Source organism: Acanthisitta chloris, unplaced genomic scaffold, assembly GCF_000695815.1.
Source record: "Acanthisitta chloris isolate BGI_N310 unplaced genomic scaffold, ASM69581v1 scaffold6592, whole genome shotgun sequence".
Classification (NCBI taxonomy): Eukaryota; Metazoa; Chordata; class Aves; order Passeriformes; family Acanthisittidae; genus Acanthisitta; species Acanthisitta chloris.
Window position 1 is genome coordinate 32,501 of NW_008659792.1, and position 12,399 is coordinate 44,899.

At 41.4% G+C, this 12,399-nt stretch overlaps 1 protein-coding gene across 1 annotated transcript in view; it reads left to right on the top strand.

Annotated features, from left to right (window-relative positions):
• URI1 (URI1, prefoldin-like chaperone) overlaps positions 1-8,795 on the top strand; it is a gene marked incomplete at its 5' end in the record, with an annotated part of 30,414 nt that extends 21,619 nt beyond the window's left edge. Inside the window, 5 exons of the mRNA XM_009069525.1 lie at positions 2,186-2,366; positions 2,932-3,199; positions 3,711-3,853; positions 5,478-5,736; positions 7,993-8,795. Of these exons, the coding sequence (XP_009067773.1) occupies positions 2,186-2,366; positions 2,932-3,199; positions 3,711-3,853; positions 5,478-5,736; positions 7,993-8,181 (1,040 nt within the window). The remainder of the gene's footprint in view (positions 1-2,185; positions 2,367-2,931; positions 3,200-3,710; positions 3,854-5,477; positions 5,737-7,992) is intronic.
• Positions 8,796-12,399: the final 3,604 nt, after the last annotated feature.

Consider the following 12,399-nt stretch of genomic DNA (forward strand, 5'->3'; position numbering starts at 1 on the left):
AGGAGTGACATTTTGGGAAATGCTTCCCCTAGTTAGAGTGTTAGTGCAGCATTGTGCTGTGGATTCCAGGTCAGCCTTTGTGGGATGTTTTGTGTCCTGAACTTACATCATCATTATTGCTGTCTGCATCTCTCTTTTGGCTGAAAATCCATGTAAGTGGGAATTACCTACCTGTTTTTCTCAGCACCAATCTCTACTGAGATTGAGAGAGAAGTAGCTAAAAGAACAACATAGTGATTATTTGAAGGCAGGCTGGGCTTCCTCAGCCTAAGTTTTGTTCACATGCAAATGGGCTGCATCTCTGAGGAAGACAAAAACAAGTATCCTGAGCATCTCATTAGTTTATTGCTGACTCTCCATTTTCTGGATTTTAATGCTTCACTTTTTTTTGTTAGTCTGTGAAGCCAAGGCTGGTGCTTCGTGGTAACTGTGGGTGAGCACTGGATATTGGAGCAGAAAGTGGTTACTCTCTGTGGTCTTTGAGATCTGCTCTGGTTTCCTCACTGACAGAAGTTGTGTTAGAATTAGGAGGGAAAAGCACTGGCATGTTAAACACTTGCTGGTGCTTGGGAAACCACGTGCTTACCTTGGTAGTCAAGTCAGTGGTTAATACTGAAGGGGAACAGAAAGAAATTGAGAGGGCACAATTTGAAAATCAAATCGAAATAGATTGTTAACTAATCCTTCCAAATTTTATTTATTAATTGTGTAATTATACCAAATGGAATCCTCACAAGCCACTCTGATTGCTCGGCTTACCTCTATTTATATTTAAATCTCAATAAAATACATTTCAGCCTTTTCATAACGAGATGATGGAAAGTGCTATCCTGCAGAAGAGTAGGGGACACACATTCCAACATTGCTTGCAGTCACCTGTTTGCTTTTTAATGTTGCTATTGAATTTTTATTTAACACAGGATTAAAGTATAAGCTGATGTATTTGAATAAGGATATCTTTAAGCCATGAGTTCTTAAATTTTTTTTTAAAAATGGCCACACAGTTGGTTAAGAGGAGATTGTAAAACTTGCAGGATGCTGAGTAATGAAGACATTGTATTACTGTTGATTAGAATTGCAGAGCAGTTTGATAAAGAGCCACAGAGATGCTGTACAGCTGAAATGTTGGGTGTATTTGTGGCAGTGAGATGGGGATGGATCCTCACTCCTGTAGAGAGGTGCAGGTGCTGTGTGGGGCTGGTGATGGGCACAGAGCAGGGACCTTCCCTTGGGAACCTTCCCTTGGGAACCTGCCTGGGACCATGCACAAACAGCAGTGCCCCTGGGACAAGGGGGTTAAAGAAACAGTCCTGCCCTTCAGCCAGACAGGGCTAAAGCATTAGTATTGTTGGCAGGAAGTTTGTTCCTTATGTGCTAGACAGCACTCAAATAGGAACAGGAATTCCCCATCCTCAGTGGATGCGATGTTTTACTAGGCAGCAAAGCTTTTAAATGCCAGCAAGAACTTGTCAGTGACTACCATTTGCTCACAAGTGTGTGTCTCAGGTCACCTCTGAAGCTTTAAGTGGAGTTTGTATTTATTACTTCTGAAAGGCAGAGTTTTGTATGCTTTTCAGAGTGGGTCTTCTGCACCAAATGAGTGATTCATAGTGACTGGAGTTTGGTCAGGTTTTCCAGTTGATTCTGAAGATCATTTTTAATGGTATTCATTCTAATTTAAAAAAAAAGAAAAAGGCAAAAAACCCAATCCAAAACAAAAAGCCTCTGCTCTTTAAATATAGATGACTTTGTCAAAAATGAGCTTAAGGACAAACTAGTTTTGTTTTCCCAGTTAATAAAATGTGCTATTAATGGGACGGTGAGCAAATGTCACATTCACACATTGGTATCTATCAGAGCAAATCAAAATCTACTGTTTGGCACAAGAGGTAAAAAAACCCACATTGTAATAAAACTGTCACAGGATCAGTGTCTCCTGCTTTGTAAATAAACATTTCTGCTTTGCCTCGGTATTTTTGTAACATCCGGAGACTATTATCCTGTGCTGGTGCTCTGGTTCATTGACAGTTTCACTTAAACAGTTAAACAATAATTTGAAATGGAAAATGTTCTGCCCATATTCCTTAATTCCTTTGTGTCAGGGTTTTTTTTCTTCCCCCAATGTTTTTTGTTGGATTTTTCTGTCAATCGCTTTAGTAATTGCATCTTATTTTCTGTTACACAGGAAAATGCCGAATTGCTCACAGACCTCATTCAAGACCAAAACTATCAAACGTTTTTGAGGCAGATTTTCCAGCAAATGGAAGTGATACAAAATCAATGGGCCGTTTTCAGTCAGAGGAGGAACTGTGGGCCCGCTTAGAAGAGCTGGAGAGACAGGAAGAGGTCCTTGGTGAACTTGACAGGTACAGTGCTGTGGCACAGGCAGGACTGGAGTTCAGAAAACTGTAGGTGTGTGTGCTGTTGGTACACAAAGGACCTCAGTGTGAGTGCAAATAGCTGACCAGAGTGATGCAGTTAGCATCATAGTAGGTGGAGGAAGGGTGGAACGTGAACAAGGCAGTGCCAAAGCTGCTTAAATCTCTGTGCTACCATGGCAGTCTAGCATTCTAGTATTTTTTTCTTTAAGATGATAGAAGAGGGGGAAGTGAAATTAATTTCCCACAGGCTAGGAAAATCCATCGTTTACAATGTGGGAGTTACACATTTAGTGCTTAATGACATCCTGAGATCTGTTCTGATCCTAAAGCAATACATACGTCGTTAGCGAGAATGTCACGGGTTTGGTGTTCCCAGTTGACATGGAAAGGACATAGTCATTCTTGGAGAGTGAAAGAAATCCCAGAGTCTGGCTAAAAATGCCGTACCTGGATAAAGGAAATGATGTGCATAGGCTTGTCATCATTTTGTGTGTTGGTGTCTCTCGAGCATGAATTGCCTCAGTTCACTTAGGTGTTTTTCATTCCTCAGGATGCTTGATGCAGTTGAGATAAATGGAGAAGACACAACCTCCTCTGATGAGGAGAAGGAAGATAAGAGGACAGAGCTGAATGGGACCTATGGGACAGAAGACTGTATTACTCAGGGCAACTTCCATAAAGAAGTAACAAATTCAGACTTGTTTGAGAGCCAAATTAATGGCTCTGCTTATTATCACAGTGATGACGAACATGACATAGGTGTTGGAGATAACTCTATTCCAACTATTTTCTTCTCTCACACTGTTGAACCTAAAAGGGTTTGTACTTGCTTATTTTTCTTTCACTCAAGAGATTGCATAAAACATATAAACCATATCTAACATAGAAAATTCTAGATTAGGTAGATGAAGTGACATTTGGATTTTTTTCAAGTGCTTGAAACCCACTGTTTAAATCCTGCAGTTCCCAATGTGGTATTAACAAAATGATCTGTTGTATAAGGTAGTATCCTGTCTAGAAGTTTTTAAAGTTACTTTTAAATTGACTTGAAATTGAACAGCTCAGCTGTTGAGCAGAGTTTGAATAAGTAGATTGTCATAAATTATATGCAAAATATGTGCATATTAGTGCAAAGAAATGCCCCAGCCTAGTGCAAGGGAACAAACAGGGAGTTCACACTATGAATGTTACCATTCAATCATTTGTTTAACTTCTCTCTGCTTCCTAGTCCCCAACTGTTTGGGTAGGAGAATGTCAAAAGTCAGTTGATCTGCAGCCTGGTGATGGTTGATTTTATGGTCTAGACCATCATTTGTGTTCAATTTTCAGGTAAGAATAAACACAGGAAAAAATACTACTTTGAAATTCAGTGAGAAGAAAGAAGAGGCCAAGCGTAAAAGGAAGAACAGCAGTAGCAATGGCCATGCCACTCCAGAGCTGCCTAACATCAAAACCCCAGCAGACATTTACCGGTGTGTAATTTATAGCGTCGGCGCGTGAGCTTTCCCCTGAGCAGACCTGCTCTTTTCATTTCTCTTCACCTATAGCATAAAACCCAGGCTATGATTTCCTGAAAGAAACAGCTGGAACTGAATTTACTGCTTAAAAATGAAAGTTTGTGGCTTTCTGCATGGTTGCTGTGCATTCATAGCCGTGAAGCATTTCTCAGCTTAACATTTCCCTTTCCAAATAGCAATCCATCATTTACCTGCTTTCTCAGAGCTTCTGAAATGGGGGTAAATGTGCCAGTACCTACTCTGCTCAGAAAGGAATGCAGCAGTTGTGTTATGTAGTCTGGTTAATTGCGTGTCATTTGCTTCTGTGTTTGTTTTCAAACAGAACTGACCAGATCTACCACTTGTAACACTCCTCCTTTCCCAGTTAGTAATTCACTGGCTTTTGTCTCTTCCTTTCAGTATCTTCAGAATGTACTCAGCTTTTTGTTTGCATAGCTTTCTTGCATTCTCACTCCCTGACTGTCTGTATTCTCCATAAAAAGTACTGCTCACCTCTAGGACACCCAGACTCAGCTTGCAAAACAGTGTTGGGCTCAGAGGGCTGTACAAAGCACTGAACTGAGGTGACAGGAGAGTTAAAACAAGTATTTAGGTCTGTAAAGATAAACACAGATACCTATTAGTTCAGTTGATTAAGTGCTTGTGAAAATCACACTGCATTTGTATGTCGATGCATTTGGGTACCTAAATATATTGCAAAATGTGCCGCAAAGTGTGAAAAGTAAAACCCCATCCTGGAATTGCAGCTGCTCAGGCTGAAGATGAGGTGAAGGATTCTTTTGTGGTGCTCTCCCTGAGTTCTGCAAGGGAACTCCATCTTCTGTGGAGATATATTCTCATGAGTTCCTGATGGATAAAGCTGTTAGAAGGGAACAGCCTTAAAACTCCTCCAGTCATTGGGCTCCTCCTTTGAGTTTGATAAAATTGGCATTGTCTTCTCTTTCTCCTCCACCCACCCTTGACTTGCTGAAGTCCTGCAGGAGTAGTACAAGCTATAGGCAGAGCTGTCTTTGTCAGTTTACAGTCTGTTAAGACTTGAGAAGTGTCTTCCTGTTGATCTGATCTTAAAAGCTGATCTTTTAATTTATTTTTTTTTTTAGCTGAAAGCAGATTATGACTTGTCAGGGAAAATCTCCATCCTTTCCACATGCAATGAATGCTTCAAGTATTTGTTTTTATATTCTACATTTGCCAAGGACTTAACTCTAGAAAACCTTCTGTCATTGTGATCTTCTGATTCCCTTCCTGGAAACAACTCTGATAACCACTTAGTTTACCTTTTTTCTAACTTTTCATAACGGACACTTCTGTTTCCTGATACTTTTATAAAAGCTATATGTTTTCTGCTGAGTGTACCAACTTAATGCTTGAATAAAGGGCATAACAGCATTTGCTCTGCAGAATTGATTCCTGTAGGTTGGTAAATAAACTGCCTCTGAAGGTACAGCGTTGTGATTCTGCAGTGAGAAAGTTGGAGGAGCACATCATAATTAATTTGTACAAAAGACAAAGCAAGATCACTGTAAATTTGTCATCTGATCCTGAAATGGTTTATTAAAGCTAACATTTTCCTTTATAGAGTCTTTGTTGATGTTGTGAATGGAGAATATGTCCCTCGTAAATCAATTTTGAAGTCTCGAAGCAGAGAGAACAGTGTTTGTAGCGATACCAGTGAGAACAGTGCTGCTGAGTTTGATGACAGACGAGGAGTTCAGAGGAGTATTAGCTGTGATGAAGCTACTCAGAGTGACAACAGCGAAGGCATACTGGAGGAAGAGAAGGAGGAGGGGCAGCAGCAGCTACCGAAAAAGCTTCCTCCCTCTTCAGGGACAACCGAGGTACAGTTTTTAATTAATTATTGATTGTTGGCAGGGATAAAAATGAGAAATCTAATGACCGTAGTTGCCTATACCATCAGTTTGATTTCTTTAAAATAATTTTCTCACTCCTACCTAGTTTGCTTCAGAAGGACAGTATCAGGTGACAGGCACACACCTCCTAGGGGCAGAAGGGAGGAGCAGGTCACTTGACTTCCCTGAGACCTGAAGCTGTTCCGTAAAGATCCGACAAAATAGTCACTTGCCAGTGTTACTGAAACCAGTGTCCTTTCTGCTAGGGCATCCTGAACACTTCACTGCAGGACATACAGCAGGATTAAAAACAAAAAAGGGAAAAAATCTGTGCTTTCATAGCTGATGAGAGTAAAGAGTTGATTCTCTAACCTGTGTTGCACAGCTGCTTTCCAGGTGGTGTTTGAAAGTTCTAAAACACAGATAACAGTTGAATTATTATTTTGACTTGCCAATAGCAGAGAAATTGCCCTGTCGAAGGAAGCATCACACCCCTACTCATCCTATTCCAGGCTAGGGCAATTAGTGATCCCAAACAAATCTGTTTTCACATGTTTGGGAAGCTCAGGGCTTCATCACAAAGGAAGGAGACTGTGAGACGTAAGGGAAACTGTTACTTAGTGACTGGGTGAGTACAAGAGTTGAATGCAGAAATTCATGGCATAGTGTATTCTTCTTTTTTATTGTGTAAGAACTTAACACTAGTTTTTTCAAACTAGATAAAACCGAGTTTTCAGTAGTTCCCAATGCAATGGGCAAGTTCAATGAGGACACTATTTTTAGAAAAATTATTTTTGACAAGAAATGAGTTCCTCATAAAAGCTATTGTTTATCTTCGTTTTTCATGCAAACAGCTACAGACGAGTCCAGGCAGGATGTGAAGATTCATGGTGGAAGATTTATCTGTAGAGTTAGCACTTCATATTGTATACTTTCTGGAATATATTTCCTATAGTTTTATAAAACATCTAAGTACACGTTAGATGTTGCTCATCAGTCCATTATCTGGATCTGGCATGATTATTCTCTGCATTATAATGTCTTTTCTAAGTAACTGAAGGAGAGTGAGCAAAACACTCCAGTCAGATGTGCCTTCCTAAACACTGTTGTTTTGCTTTTGGTTGGTTCTGTGGGTGTTTGCAATACATTATTTCTCCATTACCATTTGCAACACACTACCTTTTTTTTTTTTTTCTAAGTTTACACCATCTGAGTTTGTATTTTGCTTACCTGTTTCTGAAAATGAGCTTGTTGTTAGAACAACACAGTCATGTACAGGCACAGCTTTAGGCACACTTTGGCTATTGGAGCAGAAAACAAAAAAAAAACCACTGCTTTTTTTTTGCAGGTCCTGCAAGGAAAGAATGGCTGGTTTGTTTTTGCTTTGTTTTTCTTGGTAACTGAGTTATGAAAAAGCAGAACTAAGCATAGTGACTAAATCTGGTGTGCATTCCTGTGTGCCCAGTATGAGCATCAGACCTTGGATGTGAACTGCTTCCCCTTGTCCTTGGGCATGCTGAATTTTCTGCTTTCAATACACAGTGGAGTGATTTGTGCTTAAATACATTTATGAAAAGTATTTCTGAGCTGTTTTCCCAGTGTTTTCCAAGAATTACGGTCATTTCTTAGCTAAGTTAAAAGGATTAAGTCAAATAATCAGCTGCAAATAAATTAGAATTTTTAAATATTAAATGTTTTTATTCGACCTTTTATAGAGGGAAGCGTTGGAAGCAAGTTTGCTGTTAAGTATAAATTGCTCTCACCATTTTTTGATCATATTTGGTAAGGAGAAAAGAACAAACAGAATATTTGCTTGCCAGTTCGGATACAGTGTCAGCTTGATGCAATTAGGAGATGTGAAGTCATAAAATATGACGTATGGTGGAAACGCTGACATGCTCCAACTTTGCAAAGTCTCTCCATTTCTTACCCAAAATTACATCAGCTGTTTGATTTCTTGAGCATGTGAGAAAGCAAATTTTGAGATCACTTACGCAGTAGGAATGAGATTAAGTAGTACTTTTCACTGTCTCTCATTCCGTCATCTCTGAACGAGCTTTATTTTGAGGTTAATTACAATTTGGTTACTTATGCAGGGAACCATCATTGATTTAAAGATATTTCTTTACTTTTGATTAAAAGAAATAACAATCCTAATCAGGCTAATATAGGGTAATGACCTTATGGGCATAGCTTCACATTTGCATTTTATTAGCTCATTTTGAGTATTCTCTTCCGTCGTAGGCATTTTCTGGAACTGTTATAGAAAAGGAGCCTTTGTCTCCCTCCTTAATACCACACCCAGTCATCGCTCACCCAGTGCTGCCGACCATTCTGGAGAGAAAATCAGAGGAAGTTTTGTCCGAAGCACCAGAAGAAACTACTAAGAGGATTTCCAAATTCAAAGCTGCCAGGATGCAGCAGACTAAGTAGGTGCTGCCCGTGCCTAGCTGCACATCTCCTGAGGTTATATCCAACTGCCTAACACCTGGCTACTTAACAGGGTGTCCTGTGCTAATTTGGCCCTGGTTATCTCTGAAACTTTTATTTGCAACATGAAAAACCCCAATGGTTCAGTGTTGGAACACTTGAGTGTTCATCTTGCCCTGTCGGTTTCCCTGTGTGCTGTCACTACCTTTGTCTCTGTTTGCCTTATGATAGCAGCACTTGGGTTCTTTTTCAAAAACTGTTCCTTACATACATTGTTTTTGTGTTGAAACCTAAATACAGGCAGTTTCATGCCAGCTGTGATGTTCTACACACCATATGGACCATTTTAAGGAAACTTTTTCACATTTCAAATAGATTCACCAGTTATATTGCATTACTTGCTTTAGCATTTTAAGACACACTTGTATTCACATTGCTGTAGGTTTTGCAACTTAGGTGTCTGTTGAAAGTTTTTTTCCTTCTTTCAAACCTCTCTGATATCTCACTGTACAGATCTATAAAACTCCAGGTTCATGTACATTGCAGGGAAGTTTCTTTGATGGAAAAGGGTATTTTGTAAAATTAAATTTTCAGTAAAAAAAAAAAAAGCTGTGAAAGTTGTGTGTTTTTTGTTGCTTTACTACTATTTTGGAAACGCCACAGAGAGGTTTTTATTTTGAACTTGTGTTTCTAGCTTCAAGTGTTTACTACCACATGGACATAAAAGCAGTCCATTCTCTTCTGCCATTGTGTTTTAACCTCCTGCTAATGAATGTCCATGGAAATTGAATGCTCTTAAGGAGAGAAGCATAAACTCAGACTCTTGATTACAAAATCTCCTAGTTCTTTTGTATACTCAGAAAACATTGTAATTGTCTTGGGAATGCCCAGAGGGAGTCAGCACTAAGGAAAAATGTCTTAATGCTTCAGCTTTATTTCAAAATGCAAGAGCACTGCACCACTCAGGATCCAGTTTGGTGTCTCGTGGAGACTGAGAGCAGTCCTGGCTTTAGGAGTCCCTGCTCAGCAGTTCCTTCCTCTCCTCTTGCCATCCCCTCATTTTGCTGACACAGCTTTTATTGGGGCCACCCCTTGGATGATAATAGGTGACAGCGATGGGCTTAGAAACAAACTACTGGGTTTGGTTGGGGTTCTTTTCAATAGTTGTGTGTGGTGTTCTGAAGCCAGTGAGTTTCCTAATCCCTCTCAGCGTGTCTGTATCAGCACAGTTAGAGGAGTAATATGTTGAGCAAGGACATGGGCAAGTGATGACAGAGGACGTGGGAGCTGGAGTACCTTAAACTGCTGATGGTCTCCAGCTGACACCATCGAACCACAGCCTGAAAAGTGAGGCAGAACGACTTGGGAGGTGTAAGGAGGGATCTGATTTTGGCTGCAGTCCTGTGGCTTTGTAAACCAGCCAGTCTGGGAGCCACCAGCATCTGGGTTTCCAAATCTTGGCCATCCTTGTGCAGGGATGTGCTGTTTCCTCACCTTCCCCTGGCTTCACTGCACCTTGCACTCGGATCCTTTGCTCTCAGATCACAGCAGATGAGCTCATAGTGCAGTTCCCCTTTCTCGACACTTCTCTCTGTGCTTAAAAGGGAGGTGGAGGCATTGGGGCTTCTTTTCCTAAGGTGACTTTTAAAAGCTGCCCTCCACCTAACTCTGATGTTCCCTGCTAGTTTGGGATGTGTAGTTCCATGGGTAGAAGACACTGGCCAAACTGTGTGGCAGCAGGAGTTGCCAGCCAGGTCCCTGCCTGGGGGAGCAAACACCAAAACTGGGGGGCCACATTTCCCCCTCTAAGGAAAACTGCAGGGAAAGTTGTGCATCCCTTCTGTGCTCAGAGCACCCTGGCTGGGAGGGGGCAACTGCCATTTGGAGCAGGTCCTGAGAATCAAGTTGAAAGTGTTAATGATTAACTTGATTCATGCTCAAATGTGGATTTTTTTTATTTTTTTAAAGCATATTGCATTAGTACTAAAATAAGCCATCAATGCCAGTCCACCCTCTATTCACGGCTAAATATTTAAAGGAGGTTATTTATAGCTTCTTTAATGAATTCTTGGCTAAACAAAATGAAATTATGTCCTAGAAAAGTAGAAGCTATTTTGTAACCAGAACAGTGCAACTGTAAAATATAGTTCCATGAATATGTATTTTAAATAACAAGGGGTTGAGATCCAAGACTACCAGACATGGGTAATTAGAGAGAAATGGAGAGAAAGAAAGAAAGAGAGAGAGAGGGACAAACCCCTTTAAAAAGATTTATTTAGATATCTTCTGAAATACTTCCCACTTCCAGTTACTTCAACAAAACCAAATGCCCCTTGTCACCATAGATCAGTTTCAAATCAAAATTAATTCTTTACTTGTTTTCTTTTTTTTTCTCCTCCCCTCCCCTTTATTCACATCCCAGCTCACGGGAAAAAGTAGGATAAATGCACCTTGGGTTTTAATGAATTATGGCCTCGGTTCAGGGAAGCATCCTTCCTCTGGAATGCACTTTGGCATGTGCTTATGTCTCAAAGATTTTGTAAAGAAGAATGAATTTAACCACATGCTTAAAACTAAGCACATGAGTGTTTTCCCTAATAGGGAGCCTGAGTGTGTCTGTGCCTTTCTGCAGTATATTTAATTGTCAGAGGGCTCACAGGCTGCAATGAGCCTTCAGTCTCCTCACTCAGGCTCTACCATCAGACTCTGTGCAGTGCCTGGAGCAAGGGAGATGGCTGTAGGGGTTTTATAGAATGTTTACAAACACCAAACAACAGCAACAACAACAAATAAATCTATCAAAGCAGATGGAAATCTAAACAGTCAGAAATGATCAGGGGAAGGCCTAGCTCTGTGAGGACTGAAATTTGGGGGTTTTGTGCAACACTGAAGCCAACAAGTGGCTGCAAATACCAATGCATGGGTGAAGCAAACCCAGGATGAAGCAACAGTTCCCCAAATCTGAGGCATATAGGGCTCCTGGTGGGAAATTAATCTGTTAATAACACATGTCTTTTTGCCCCCAGTCCTGCTGTTAGAGATTTTATGCACTCAAATAATAATAAGGGAACATTCAAAATGATTTCTGACATTCCTTCGATGACTTTTCCTGCTGGTGCTGGAAGGGCTCCTTGTCTGCCAGGGAGTGCTGCTGAGGGCTCTGGGCATGGGGCTGAGGAATGGGTGAGTATTGGCTCTTCCCAGTGCTTCCCATGTAGTAAAAATATGGCCTGGCCAGGCTGGGAAAACTGGTCATCAGAGTGGTACAGGAACACACATGCTGGAAGGAGCCCCACTCCTATCCCTGCCCCAGTGTCCCCAGCCTGCCCAGGCACATGTGAGCTGTGCCAGGTGAGGTGCCACCAAGCACAACTGCACACGTAGAAATGCAGCAGCAGAAAACAACAGGAGACATCACACCAGAAGATGTGTTTGGTCCAAAATGAGAGTGGTCATGGGGATAAGATAGTGCACCCCAATGGTGCTTTGCTGTGCCACACTGACCCACAGCCCTTTGCAGGGCCGTGGTTATATCAATTAGGCACTGCAAATCACCTCCTCCCCTTCCTCATTGGCTAGCAAATTTGCCTCTATCTTCTTAACTGGCCACAGGTGAGTTTACACCTGTGCCTAGAGAGGGGTATATGGGAGGATATTTTGCCTCTGGCCCTGAGGTGGTGTGGCCAGGAGGAGCTGAAGGAGAAGTTGGAGGATACAATGTGCTCACAGCAACTGGGTCTGTGCTGGGAGCTGGGACCTGAACTGGGCCAGTGGACCTAGGACTTGGTTTGAATCTGGATCCATTTCCTTCTGCCCGGTAAGACAAGTTGCATTTCATACTTTCCATTGCACCCTTAGAGCAGCAGTTTTTTGGATGTTTTGAGAGCGTCTAAACCAGCTGTTTGGGCTGTTCATTTTAACTAAGTGATTTACGCTGAAAAAAAAAAAAAAAAGAACCGAGCTGGGATTAAAAGAAATCAGATGTGTGTGTTTGGAATGCAGCGTCTCTGCGTTACAAATAGCTCCTCTCTAACCCACATTAACCCCACGGTACGTGAATTTTGCCAACTCCCGCTGTGTCTTTTTAAATCAAATCCAGCAAATCGCTCCCAAGTCTGCTCCTTTCCAAACAAACTCCTCTTCCACGGGTCTCTCTCCTCGTGCTGGACGGGCAGATCACTCCCAAAAGGAGCCGCGCGGGGCTCAGGAGGGCGCGGGGAG